General features: G+C 38.6%; 1 protein-coding gene across 6 annotated transcripts in view; it reads right to left on the bottom strand.

Moving 5' to 3' along the window:
* The window catches only part of LOC112569820 (neutral alpha-glucosidase AB-like), a 29,679-nt gene that overhangs the window by 1,531 nt on the left and 13,155 nt on the right, over positions 1 to 14,993 (bottom strand). For all 6 annotated transcript variants that reach the window (XM_025247813.1, XM_025247816.1, XM_025247811.1 and 3 more), the window contains 13 exons: positions 9,719 to 9,892; positions 7,763 to 7,824; positions 7,393 to 7,470; positions 6,581 to 6,783; positions 5,912 to 6,135; positions 5,336 to 5,432; positions 5,050 to 5,210; positions 3,813 to 4,062; positions 3,278 to 3,354; positions 2,383 to 2,457; positions 966 to 1,079; positions 644 to 753; positions 284 to 387 (listed from right to left, as the gene is read on the bottom strand). In XM_025247813.1, coding sequence (XP_025103598.1) covers positions 284 to 387; positions 644 to 753; positions 966 to 1,079; positions 2,383 to 2,457; positions 3,278 to 3,354; positions 3,813 to 4,062; positions 5,050 to 5,210; positions 5,336 to 5,432; positions 5,912 to 6,135; positions 6,581 to 6,783; positions 7,393 to 7,470; positions 7,763 to 7,824; positions 9,719 to 9,892 — 1,729 coding nt within the window. The remainder of the gene's footprint in view (positions 1 to 283; positions 388 to 643; positions 754 to 965; positions 1,080 to 2,382; positions 2,458 to 3,277; positions 3,355 to 3,812; positions 4,063 to 5,049; positions 5,211 to 5,335; positions 5,433 to 5,911; positions 6,136 to 6,580; positions 6,784 to 7,392; positions 7,471 to 7,762; positions 7,825 to 9,718; positions 9,893 to 14,993) is intronic.

The raw sequence follows: 14,993 nt of genomic DNA, 5'->3' as shown, positions 1-14,993 counted from the left end.
TGTATGCTACCCCATGTCAAGATATCACGTATGGATTCCCAATACACAGCCCCCAACTCTCCCATAGTTTTATTCCATGTACCTCAAGATATCGGAGAGCAAGTGTTTTCGTCTCATATAGATTCCACAAGTAACTTTTCTGTAAAGACATTTTACAAAAACTGCCTTGTATTTCTATGAAAGTGCAAATTATTACTCAAAGAACACATTCATGACCAAAAACTTCTAAATGCTGAAGATTTTAAGAACAATAACTGCACTTTGGCATAGCCCTTGCTCTTACCAGAACTATTTAGAGTAACACTTTTGGGTTCATGGGGTAGACCTATTATCATCACTCGCTCAAGCCACTCTGATGTTGTGAACTGATTGTCCTGCTGAATTGGTCTGGAAGAAGAAAGACACAAAGATGAGAACATCAAAAGCTTGTTGCAGAATAGCATGGGAAAAAAATTACAGAATGCTGTCTCTTCAAAGAAATTCTCACAATACCACGCCTCTTCACGCCCTTTCAGGACACAGAAGAGTGAGGGGAGAGCTGTGACAAGTCAACGTCAAGTTTCCTCTCTTGCTGCTAATGCTAGCAAATGTTATCAATTCTCTCTCATTTTGTATCTATAGTACAACCCTGCTGCCCACTTACATGCTGTGAAGTTTGTGGTGTTGAAAGGTGTAGTTGACTAAGCCAAAGTCTCCATCTCTGTAGCGGAAGGAATGGTAGTCATCCACGTAAAGCTGTCCTGCAGACTCTTGCTGCAAAGACGCAATCACTTATCAAACATGGTGCAAGATAAATAATGTGTAAGGCACTTTACAATAATGAATAAAAATTGCATCAAACATAGCTGCTAGCAAACACTAGCCCACAGCACCATAAAGTCTCCTAAACACTAATTTACACATTAGCAATGTTCCTGAAATAAAATAAGAATCTAGCCAGGGCCCCAGTTAATACTGTTTCTCACCTTTGCATCTAGGCAGACCACAAGGGTGAAAGGATCATCAAACGTAAGAGTTGAAGAGCGTCGTGGGCGCATTTTGCGTGGAATTATATAGCCTCCCCTCTGGTACACAGGAATCTGATGTAGACAAAGTGACCAGTAAATTACTGTCCGCAGACCACAACTTCAAGCTTACTGAAGATAAAACTCCTTAATATTTCAGCAAGAGCAGATAAGCTGCTTTGATATCATCCACCATAGCACAAAGATGATGCTTAGCAAGAACACACTAACACAGCCCACCAGAGCTAAATAAAATGACAGTTCACTTTATTACTTGATACTTATTCCCTAAATCTGGGCAAGTCAGCCTTTCCTGTCCTTCTGCCAGAACCAATTCTTCGAAATACTGCCACGAGTAAGACTAACCCCACCATGTCATGTTTAAAGGTGCATTAGTCTAAATCATCAGGTCTGCATCCAACAGGCAAGCTAAGAGAAGTAGGAATGGTGTTTTAAGCTGAGCCATCAACTAAAGCTATATCATGGCCACGCAGCTGGCCTTGTAAACAGGTATTTAAAAACAAAAGATCCATGCAACAAATGCCTAATGGTTGTTCCTCCAAACAGCACTTGATGAGCTATGAGCCTATGTTAGTGAGGTATATATATATATGCATTAACATGAAGACTTTCCGCTGTGCACAGGTGAGCATGTCCATATGTAATGCAATCAAAGGGTTATATCAGACCAGTTACACATTTGCTACAGCAGCCATGGACTTAAACCACTTACTACAGAACTATGGACACATGTTTTTTAAAACAAACACATTATTGTTATTGCAAACTACAAACTAAATTATTTAAGTCATGTCTTTTTTCATTTGGTTTGGTTCAAAAGCAGCAAATAGGTGTAGATGTCTGTGAAACCTGAAAATTCTTTGTTAATACGAATATTTCTGTTAGAAATTCTTTGACAGAAATTCTTTGATATTAACTTTAATATCTATGTAAATAGGCAAATGTATGTCATGTTATTGGTGCCAATGGACTGATGGTTGACTGTTTTTCGCCGTGCCATTAACTAAGGCTATATCGCAGTGGCCAATGGACTGAAAACTAATGACAGTGCAGTGGTTGATGACCAAACGTTGCAATTTGTGTTGCTACAGACAAAGAGCTATATACAACAGAACACAGGTATTCTGAGTGAGAATACTACTAAAAAGGAATTTTGGGGGTAAAGAGATCTGGATGAAGTAGATTTGGAGAATCAGAATCTTATAACGGACTTTAAAAAGTCATAACTGTAGAAAGTTATGTTTTGACTTTCTCAAAAATCTAACCTTAAAAACAGCAAGTTAACATGAAAGCTGTGAGTCATAAAGGATTATGAAGAATTTGTTGTACAGTCTGTTGCTCCCAAATTCTTTATTACCTTGGACAGCGGTGCTGGAACGTTGACCTCCTGCTGGCCTTTGTACACTTGCCAGGTGTCCACATCATACCACAACTGTAACACCAAAAAACAGGCCAATGAAACCCAACATCAAAGAAAATGCAGCGCAGACCAAGCAAATATGAACGGAGCATACATACCAGAAACAGATTTTTAGATCATTAACTGTTTAAATGACACTTCATTATCCACAATACAAAGGAATTAAGACAGTGTCTCATGTTTATTTACTCTTTTCAATGTGTTCTGAGACGAACTTATTTGAGTGATGTGTCTATAGGAACTTCTGGCTTCTGCAATGATGCATGAAAGGTTGTATTTACAGAAGAAAGCCAGACCCCTCACAAAAGCTACATAAGACTGTGGGAGATGTAATGAAGAAATTTTGTTTCAATAAGTGTGCGAGACATCCATTTCTAGGATACATGCTGCAGCTAGTAAACATAACTACTGGACTGCAGTAGCAGGTTGTTGTTTTAATGCTTGGCTTATCACTTGGCACCTGCGGCTGTCTGATCTCTTCCCTGGTTCCCAACCAGAAAAAAACTATAGTAAAATGATAATGTTAATGATGGTGATGTTGAGACAGCACACACTTTGACAATGCTGTTCTAAGACCAGCCCTTGACGTTAGCAGAAAAGCTCACAGTTAAAAAAAAACCTCAACCTATTTACTTATAAAACTGAATGCTGTCTCCTGGCAAAGGAACAGTCATAGGCCAACAATTTCCCAGTGAACTACACATTCACAAACATTTCAACCCTGACAGCAAGCTTTAAAGAGCATGCACCCAGCCTTTGAAATATCAGCAATTCTTCCTCTCTGGGAAGCTTTTCCCCTGTGAGTAAATGGCAAGGACCAGGGTGCACTGACCTCGTCAGCTCCAGGGAAGTAGACATTGGCAGAGACAGCCCCCTGGTCTGTCACAGGTCGAACTAACAGTGCTGGTCCTGGGAAAGACCAAGTGATTATTATTATCAAATACAGTACAGCAGACATGTCAAACACACGGTCCGGAGGCGCAGCAATTAACGCCTGTCACCAATTTTATTTTGGAAATGTTATTTGATATTTCCTTTAGATTTTAAAAATGTGTGATAGAGTGATGTCCGCATAGTTTCTTTCTTCTAACTTTGAACTTCAATAATAATTTATATTTACCTTCCTGACATGTTCAGTTAATTTTAAATTTTTTTTTTAAATACTTTAAATTTCTGCACACCTGTTGATTAGAATCAAAGATCAAGGCCGAGACTCAAAGTGTTAACTCCAAGCATGTTACGTTAACCGATACTTCAGCTCGGTACTTCTTATTTGTGCTTGTAAACAAAAGTATTTGTTTTGGTTAATGGCCTACAGAAGACATGACAAGTTTGCCTAAATACAAATTATTCAAAAGCATGCTTACCAATCAAATATACGTCATCAATATTGAAAGTGGCCTTTTCTCCAGGAAACTCTACCCAAAGGGGCTGCATTACAGGTGCTCCTGTTTTCTCTGACAAGTAGAACTGTGTGTACCAGTAGGGTAGATAAGAGTACCGAGCACGCAGAGCACTACGCACTATATTAACATTTTCTTCGGGGAGAAGATATGGTTCACGTCTTTTTGTATCCAGATGTGCATGAGAACGAGCAAATGGCTGGAAGGCCCCTGCCTGAAACAAAGAAATCATCTTGACAAACAAAAGAATATTACATCTTTGATTGGACAGCCACCATATTCAGTCAACAAAATGATCCCTACAACTTTGAAACCGAACTGGCAGAGAGGACAACTTGAATGTAAATCTGGTCTAAAGCAGCAGAGCTGACTGTACACAATGTTTCCAGAATTTTGTTATTCACATCAATAGACTGTACCTTACACTGAAGGTCATACCTGACCATATCACTCCCACATCCTGGCATTGCCGCCTACGTAACACTACAGGATATGGGACCGAGATCAAGGCAAGACTACAGACACTGGAGTCTTTTCTTTCATTAATCATGTGCTATGTCATTTCTGTCATCATTAGATAAAAAAGGTTCCACCATCCAGCACAGCATGATGTTCCACAACAAACTAAATGCATCACTCTAGTCAACATAGTGATCAACACAATACTGACAGAGTCTGAAAATCTATTAGGCACAAAGCCAGCAATTTAGTCAAAAGTCTTTAGCTGCAAATGATCAGAGGTTAACTGTCAGTAGTCTGGCAAGATCTAAGCTTCATTTAGGAACAGGCAGTCTTCACAAACGAGCCATCCAGATGTACAGACTGAAAGTCTACAATAATACAGTATGAGTACCAATGGTTTATTTTATAACAATGCAGTAGTGTATACCTTGTGACCAAAACTATACTCTTGTGTTTTCAGCTACATCTCAGCTGTGTACTATATTTTATTGTCTATAACTGCTACAATAAACACCAGCTAGAGAAGAAAAAAAAACAAAAAACAATGGGTACTTACATTTTCCACGTTAATGTTATGAAATGATAACAACTGTCACCTTAGACATCACTTAAGCTCTGAAAAATCTATAACTAACTGGTAATTACATAGCATTTTTCATTAAAAAAAATTCTAGGCATCCAAACTTTTATAAAGAGGGGTGGTAGGGTGGAGGACAGAAAACCATGCATGTCCACTAACCTGAAACCACCTGGTCTGAAGCTCGATATCAGGGTTCTTAAAAAAGCCACCAATATCAGCTCCAGAAAAAACAATGCCCACCAAGTTTAGGGATAGGATCATTGGATTGGACACCTTCAAGTGACCCCACTCGCCCATGTTGTCACCTGTCCACACAGCCGCTGCAAACATGAACACTGAACACTTAGCATACTTTGTCTTCAAAAATCTCATTACAAAAACAAACCAAAATGATTTGAACAATCACTGTACGATGTTTCTCTTTTCGCAAAGGAATGCCTCCTACCTGTTCGTTGACTTCCAGCAAAGAAAGCACGGGTGAGGACAAATGCCCGTTCCTGATGGTTGGTACGCCTGAGTAAACCCTCCATTGTAGCAGCATGCTGAGACAGGATTGAATATTTACATGACAGTATCTGAGCAATGGGCATGCTATAGATCAAATAACGATACATAAGAAAATGTTATATACTATTATGCTGTGAAATGGAATAGAGTTTGTCCAAGTTCCTACTGAGCATAGGGAAAAGAATGTGTTGAATCTTGACGGTAACCATATTGAGCTTCTCCATAAAAGTTAATAATTATTATTATTGCTGTTGGTGTTTAAGTTAAGTGGCTGACTACAGCTGTTTTAACTCTGTAAACATTCTTCTGGCTGCTAAAAGTAGAAAAAGTGTTCACAGTGAACACAGTACAAAGATAATTAAAAGATACAGATTCTGAAAGCAGTAGCAGGAGAAAAGCAGGAAATAAAATATTTTTAAGCCAGAAATGGTATTGTCTCGTCTGCCAGTCTTATCACAGATAACGCAAACACACACATATATATATATAAAACTGTAGAACGTCGCCTTCGCACCACATGCATGCCATAAACGTTGTGAACTTCTCGGTTCTCCCAGCCTGCAAGATGCTTCTGGTCTCGGCTGAATGTGATCTCTGGTCCATTGAAGACAGATGGCTCGTTCATGTCATTCCAGGTATACAGGTTGAGTGCTGAGCCAGGGTACTCCGAGAGAGCAAACTTGCTGGCCCACCAGTCCCGTACATGGGGTTCCATGAAGTCTGGCCAGCTAGATGACCCTGCACATAATGTACCACACTTAAAATAAGAAATATTTACCACAGATCCTTGTCTGGCCAGTCTGAAGATCTTCAGCATAGATATATGCAGCAGCATACCATATTCCACATATGGCATAACATTTATAGGATGCAAGGTTGCACCTCAAAATGCCAGGATGTGTTGCTAGTTCCCTCAAAATGAAGTTACTCAGATATTGTCTCTGATCTAAATGCCACTGAGCATTGGAATCCATAGTTTAAATCCCACTTCAATGTTGCCCATAATCTGAATATTTAGACATTTGCTCCTCATTTCAGCAGTCTTTCGAGGAAGTAAAACCCAACATGCATCAATGGAAAGCTCCCTATACTGAGCATACTAGCTGATATGTCTGTTTAACAGAGACAGTGGATGATGTGGTTTTACTATTATCTGATAGAAAGACTAGAAAAGCTGTCTCACCTGGCCAACACCAGCCATCAAAGTCTTGCCCATCTTTGGTCTTGACAAACAGTCCTTTATCTCGACCTTCAGCATAAACTTTGAAGTTGTCATCTCGCTTCAGGTGAGGATCAACGATGGTCACCATTTTGCGACCCTTGGAGGAAATGTTACGCAGCATCTCTTCAGAATTGGGGAATTTGGAAGCATCCCATGTGAAATACCTATGAAAAGGAAAAACCTGACTTTTATGTGAAAGACAATATGTCTCCAATAAAAAGAGCTGTGATTATTAGATTACTCCTGCGATTCTTAAGATTGCTGTGATACAAAGTGGAGCAATAACATTTCTTAAAAGACAAGATTAGAAAAATCTTCATTGCAAGATGGATACCAATCTACCCCAAATAAAAAAGGGTGTATGCATTCCTAAAATATCTGTTATAAGAAAGCCCAGTTTTTCTCTAGTTTCAGCTGGAATTTCTTTCTAAATGAACATCTTAATTGCATCCTTCCTTCATCTTAATTGCATCCTTCCTTAATATTTCTAACATAAAAATTTCTGTCTCTGCTCTGCTTCTTATTGAAAGCAAGGAATTTGTTAAATAATTGTTTTGATTTTTTATGTCACTTTTTTTCCAAGTGGCAATGTTGCAGGCTAGACTTTCAAGTCTTCACCATTTTAACCAAAAACTTCATGCGGTGAAACAGAAGCTTCTGAGACACTTTATGCTCTAAAACATATCATCTTCAAAGATATTATGCCAAATTATATTCAAATTCTCCAAAGATACAAGGTTTATACAAAAATATTCTAAAAAAGAGGTTTGTACCTTTTTCCATCAGCATGCTCTATGTCCAGCCAGATCACATCATAGGGTAAATCAAACTTGTCGAAATTTTCATCAACACTAGAAATAAAATACCGAACAACTATAAGACACTATTACAAAGACTCATTGCACAGCAAGAACGTACAAAAGGCACATTCACCCCACACTTTTATCAGTAATGAACTCTAACAACTGTGACAAAGATCAGGTGTATTTAAACACACAGCTACTGAAATGATCTGCACCAATGAAATCTAGATTGCACAATTTTCTTGATATACTTTATTTTATTTTTCTGCACAACAAAAAAGGGGGTGGGGGTATGGAACATCCACACAATGTGAAAAAACCATGAAAATATGAATATCACCTTCTCACATCCTCCTGATCATTATAGTTCCATCGACATTGATGGTAGCCAATGGAAAACAACTGAAATATAAACGCACCATTACGACACTTTTCCAAGGACAGAATGCCACTTAAGTGCAATCATTAAATACAGAGTGAAAGCTGCAAATTTTGACAACTCTAAAATGGTTACAGGAGATTATGGGTGGGAATAACTTGGGCTTTAGCACATGAACATTCAGGATCCATATACAAAGACGTGCAGAGTAAAGTAGTGCTCCAAATTAGATTTTGAAAATATATCATTTTAAATTAAATACATATTATCCATCTGACTTCAAAAGAATATTTTTAATTTCTTACTAATACAGGATACTTTCAGGCATCTATCAACAACAGAAAGAGAACAAAAAGACAATGACAATGCAAACAGTTTTATTTGTGTATTTAATCACTACTTTACAAATGTGCTGTTTCTTTAAAAGAAAAACACATCTTTCGGGGGCATTTCCCAATTTCCAGCAATACAGGATGGAGTATTGCTGCTGCTCCTGCCTTCATACTCAGCTGTGTTTCTGTAGAGTAACAAAAAGACAACAGTCTGATATTATGCAATCGTGCTTTAAGCGCAAGCATGTACTTATGCACATGTAATACAAACATTTTAATTTCTGTAACAGTAAGTCATATATCTACTGTTATGTACAACTAATATGCCACTGGTTGTCATGAAACTGCTGACCTTCACTGTACTTGGCGCTAACCATTGCGCCACCGGACCGCCTATGTGTACAAGGGGAAATATAAATCTAAAATTATAACATCTAATTATGTTAAGGTCATAGTACTATGTGTTTGAAGGGTAAAGTAAATGAAAGTGATAATTTATCATTCTCTGCTGAATTAATCTATGAAAGAAGCCTGTCACCTTTCGAAAAGAACCAGCGAAGATTTCTGGCATTTAAATAATCATGTTAGTATAACCAGTACCCGTAATAGTTGAAAAACACAAGACTGCAAAATCCAAACAGAGTAAGGTACTGTTAAAACAATCTGCATTTTATTTTAAATGATAATAACTGCTTTTTTCTAATCAGATAAACTGATTCCTGTTCAATTAACAATCAAGTGTTATCAAATGTGAATAAAACCATAAGCATACAGAGGGAAATTACAAACTAACCTGTTGCCCTGACCTCATCAGTGTAGTTGGCATGAGCCTTGACCTGCACCTTCCTTTGGAGCTGTAATTTATCTTCCTCTTGCATATTATGCAGAATCAGTACTCTTCACTTTCTATTTTTTCCACCAAACTTCATGTCCACCTCATCAGTACATGTAGTTTTCAGGAGTCATTCCCATCTTCACATCAGGTTTCTGATGCCATTCTCTTTATCAATTTGTACCACACAAACAGTTAATGACCGACTGGGTTGCTCAATGACAGTTGTCAGAAATGATATGAGGCAAGGCTGATGGGTGAATTAAAAATAGCAAAGCATCTCTCTGGATTGGATGCAGCATTTGATAGACCAGAAACAAAACTGAAGCCAAACTTCAGATTTTGAATCCCAGCTAGTTAAAACCCATCATTGCCACCACAAAAAGTTGAGGATGGGATGGGGTGGAGTGTAAGATCAAAACTCAGAATTTCACAGTTGATAAATTTAAAAACTTGTATTGATGTTCAACTTTCACTCATGCAAGTGAACAGCAAAATATGTACCCATCAAACCATGCAGTTCACAATTTCAGAAGCACTAAATCACACAATTACTCCACTGTAAAGCATTCTCTTCTAGGAAAGAAACCAGCTTCAACAGTTCTGTAAGACATCAAGCTTATAGTGCAAGCAGTCATTAAAAATTATATTCTATCTTAGAGCTCCTATAGAGAGAGAGTGTGTGTGTGGGGCACGTGTTCTTGGCCTATTTAACAATATCTTTACTGCTGTAAGAGCAAGAAGCCAACTAACTGGTGGCAGAGGTGTTGTTCCTGTGAGGGCAGCATACTGCCTGAACACATCCTTTGGTCCTGGGCCAAGCATGATGAAAATATCGATGATGCCACTCTCAGAAAACCAGTGAGTGTCTGTTTGGGGCACCTCGTTGTTTCCCGTCACAAAGTCAGCAAGATTGGAGAAAACAGACTGAAAAAAAAAAAAAAAAATAGAAAACCATTTTCAAATAGAAGCTATTAATGTCAAGTAAACTTGAAAACAAATCAGAATACAAAGTAATCAATACATCTGTCCTTGTGTATCTTAACATGCATGAGTGCTACATCACTTTGTTATGTTGATGTCAGACTGCAAGTGATGGTTATCCATTACTCATTCTACACACAGCATCTCAAAATCTCTGCATAATAAGCATATGTTGACAGTTCCACACAATGCTTCCTTTTTAAAAAATATTTAGCTATGGTTCTCCTGATATCAGGAAGATTATTTTTTTCCCTTCAAATGCCATCACTGCACATTACTTCACTAATCTGCAGACTGATGCCTTCCCGTGTATATTACCTGTCATGTGCTCACGTTATCCAGTAGGTGCTACAAGTGCAAGAAAAAAGACAGAGGTTTGATGTCAGCACTATACATATACCTATACAGCTCATGACATAAAAGCTAATACTGCCAGGCTGAAGAGCCTAGACTTAACTGCAATGCTGCCCTACTTTAAAGGCTAGAGGATTATCTTCTAATCTAACTCCCATTTCATTTATTGTGAACTTGGCAGTGCATGTTTGACGTAATATTGAATAAACTGAGTAGGTGCCCATGTTTAAATAAAGTTAACCTCCCTATTTTAAGATTGGCTAAAATCCATAATGATCAAAATGTTAACTGAGAGTGGTCTTAATGGGGAAATCGACCCGTCTGCTTTTATTCCAAAACCATGACTTCAAACATCAAGTTTATTGAATCACAATGCTCTTCTTTGTCATTTTCACTTGGTCATGGTAGACGAAGATGCATTATTAAAATCATTAAACGTACTTCTTTAAACAAATTTTGCAACAGTACACAATTACAAGAATTTTGTTCTTATAAATATGCAAATTCTGCAAAAGGTTGCTAAAGAAGCTCAATCAACAGATGCGCACTGGTAAGGAGACACACTGAACGGGCTGGTCATTTTGACAATGTACTATCCTCCCGGCCACATCAACCTCCCACTCAAGTTGAATTGACTTTGATACGACCATCTCAAACAAAACCACACCTTCCCAAAGTCGCACCAACCCAGGCCCAGGCTAAATGAATGCCAGAGCAGCAACACCTGCTTGATGGTAACTGAATGTCTATACACTAAAAAATAAATGACAAAGGCTTAAAAAAAATGCAAGAGAAAATTATATTTATATGCCACTGTGAGATTAATTTTTTGAATTGTATTGCCAAGCAGCATTTTAGTTTAGTAAGTTGGTGGATAAGCTTGTTCATGCAATCTGTGTTGGTAATATTTCGTATTAATAGCTACTTGTGTTATCGGCAAGTAATTCATCTTTTGGGCCTGGATCAATTTTATTTTTAGTGCTGGGACAGGTGGGATGATATAGTCATGACAGAGTTGATTTGTCTAAGGTGGGTGATCAACAGGGCTAGGGTAATATGGTTTGGGGTCAAAATGACTGGTGACCCAATGAATAAGCAACCTCTTTCAAAGTGTACTTAATTTATTTTATGCTGGCCATAAGTCATGTTGGGGAGGGTAGCTCTAATAGAGATGACAGTCATATAGCCAAATATGTCCGTGAAAATTTGTATGGTCCTATCTAAGGAGGTTGGAATACAGAAAGTCTTAATGAGAAGTTATACTGTATAGCGTTTGCACTAGTCAATTTCTTTAACTTAGTACATGCTAAAGGAATGATAAAAGTCTTTATCATGATCATTCTCAAGTTCAGTTCCAACAAAACAACTGCTATTGTTATTATTCCAATAAATCAGTGATAGTAATGACAGATGACTAGCACAACTTGCCATTTATAAATATATTCTATCAAAGTATTTTTTCAATGTGTTGCCAAATAACTGCTTCCTTATTCATCTATTGATGACCAAATCATCATAAGTGTTAAGGATGATGTAGCACAATATGTTGTTGCATTATTACAGCTTTAATGATTATGTTCAAGTAGAGGCACAGGTAAATGGTATGGAGCACTATGCAACATTTTGAAAGATGGAAAAACATTACAACAAACAGTAGCAACAAACAAGAATTCAAGGAATACTCAGCTGTCATATGCAAATATGAAATGCCAAAAGAACACATCCCAAATCTTCAATTAAAAAAAATATCATCTTTGATGGTAAAATTTCTGTCTTTGAGGACTTACAGATGACATAACAGTATGGAGTTATCCCGACTAGCTACCTCAATTCCAGATGTACCACTCCCAGTAGGTCAGGCCTGAGCAATGGACAGGGAGAAAACAAAATGAACTCATCCCACCCACCCCATCCTGCCCTTGCCAGCCCATGAGCCCTCCGTCTCCAGTTTTTCTTCAGGCTGAAAGAAATCCACAGCAGGGAGGTGGGAGGGAACTAGAAGGTCATATCATCTGGCAAGTACTCAAAGAAAGGAATTTTATCATCAAAAACGATATTTCTTCTTCATACTGCCCCAGATGACATGACTTTAAGCAGAATAACGAAAAGGTGGGGATGTGGTAACAAGAAGAATTATTTTAACATAGCTCAATTCCAGTTGGGCAACATAGCATAAAGCCCCACCATACTGAGTTACTGAGGAACAGGGGCAGGGCAGGCTGGCTGAGCTATGCTGCAGACTATATACTGCGCCACAGACACAATGCCTACTATGTCCAGAGAAACAGTATAGTGTGCCATGTCTCTCATCCCATTCCTGCAGTAGCACACCCCTAGACCACATTCACTAGCATTTGTTCATAGGTGAAACTGCTTAGAAGGGTTGGGTAGTTTGATGATAGGGTCGGAAGTGAGATGTGCCTTAACACAAATCTTTCATCTCGCATGCGGTCAGCCGACCATGCTACCCTTTTGCTGTTGCAACCACAGTAGAGTCTGAGCTTTTAGTTCTGTGCGTAAATGAACGAATACATAAGGGAGAAAACACTGGAACCTTCAGGAATCGTTCCTCTTTCAATTGCTTCCCTTTAAAGGCTGAAAAAAATCAACCAATCAGGTATTTTCTCATGTTAGAAACCATGCGAAGGTTTGTTTACTTGAGCGCCAAATTGACATTTGTTGCCGATTACTCGATTTGACGTGGATTAGTACTCAAACAACTGAAAATGAGAAGAAAACAGTAAGTAATATTAAAATTCAAAAGTATATTCTAATAAAATAGATGCTTGTTTTGTACTTTAGTGTGTGTATATATTTTACAAATATATTTTCTGATTGTTGAACTTTTGACCTACTTCCTGATTTGTGAGTTCTCCGTCCTATACAGTTACAGTCTTTCAGTTGATTTTACTACAAGACAACAAAATGCATATTTTTTAAAATTTACACCACGTAAATTTTAAATGATCTTTAAAATGGAGTATCACAGATAGCTGTCTTTATTGTAGGATAATAAATATAATGTTTTAAAAATACTGGTCAAAATTTCATTTGCGGTCATTCACTGCTGCGTTGACCTGGAGAGAACGGGCTACCGAAGCCCCGTAAGCAATGCGTATCGCACCTCAAATGCTCATTGGCATGCTTCTGTCCATTCTACTCGATCCAGTTTCCATGCTCACTTAAATCCACAAGCAGTGCTGCAGCACCTTTAAGTTTATGCTCGCCTCGTAATCTAAACTTTGTGTCTATAGACCTTTGGTCCAGATATGCTTTATCCAATCAACAGAGATCAGGTCCAATGGTCGGTCGGTCCCCGAGGTTTTCTCCAACTGGGTAATTACCAAGCCGCCACTGTCACTTAATAACCTGTCAACCATACCTTGTCCTCGAACCATCCCCGGTATCCGCACAGTTGCTCCACTTACTGCACCCACATATGGTTGCATAAACTAGGGTACATGCTACCTGGGGTGAGAACCACCTCAACTGTTACTGTCAATGTACGCTACTCCAATTTCACAACCTTTCCATCTGACATCATATAACATTGCTTCCTTTCCCGAGACCTGGATCGCATGCCTTCCAGCTGAACACACCTTCCTGACATCTTGATGAGCTGTGGCCTGATCCGAAGGCATGTGGACTTGGCCATATATCTCCCCGCATATCGCCGATATAATACACTCATTAGCAACTTTACCCTCACATTTACTCGATAGTGCATTCTCCTACCGGTTCGAACTCTCCCATATTGCCTGATCTGAGACAACAGATCTGAGAGAACAGCTACAGCATCTCTTTAAATCAAACCACAAGTCGGCGTGATAAAGTCGCCCCTGCTCCAGCTCTCATCCTTTCTCGGAGAACAGCTAACACCATCTGCTGTTCACTCAGCTTCTTCTTTCCTGTATTTACAGCCATAAAGTCACTTCTAGAAGTTTCTGTACATTCTGTTAAGAATAAGGGCTTACCTTGATGGTCGCCTTTTGTGTATTTGCCCTGCCTCCCCGACCCTGCCCACTGATAATACTGCTGGTTTGTAATCTGCTCAAGCTCACCATCTGCACTAACAGCTGAGACAAAACTGACTTTGACGGATGTCATACTTAAGTAGCTACAAAGTCAGCACCGTCATATCTAATCAACCGTGTCTCAAGGAAGAAAAACAATATGTGCCCTTCTCGATATGTGCACAAGGGTTGGAAAAAAACTGGTTAAAAGCTCATGGGTAGGGGAGGGATGAGTGAGTTGGTTGGTTTTGTGTTCTTCCTGTTGACTGGTCAGCTCTGACCAATCGAGAGTGGACAGCTGGAATTAAGGTAGCTAGTGAGGATAACTCCATGTCATCTGAGAAAGTACAAAGAAATAAATAAAAACAAATAAGACCACCAGAGGGAGATAGTCAACACAAAAAAGTAAGAGCATGCAGAAACATCCAGTTTTAAGTTGTACTTCCTTGTTGCATCAGTTCTAAATCTGCTTACGCTTTGCCTTAATGGGAGAAATGAAAAGTTCACTTGGATTTATATAGGAAAAAAATTTAACATTGATGTTATTTATAAAACTTCTAAAGGTTAAAAAACCTTTACTGTACCCCTTGTGACTATCAAAAATGCAAGCCTGCTTCTCAAACCCTTCTTCATTTTGGTACAGTTTTTTTGCTGATGTGTACATATGGGACTAAGTG

Source organism: Pomacea canaliculata, linkage group LG8 (assembly GCF_003073045.1).
Source record: "Pomacea canaliculata isolate SZHN2017 linkage group LG8, ASM307304v1, whole genome shotgun sequence".
NCBI lineage: Eukaryota > Metazoa > Mollusca > Gastropoda > Architaenioglossa > Ampullariidae > Pomacea > Pomacea canaliculata.
The sequence above is the reverse complement of the archived record's forward strand: the minus strand, read 5'-3'. Positions and strand labels throughout refer to the sequence as shown.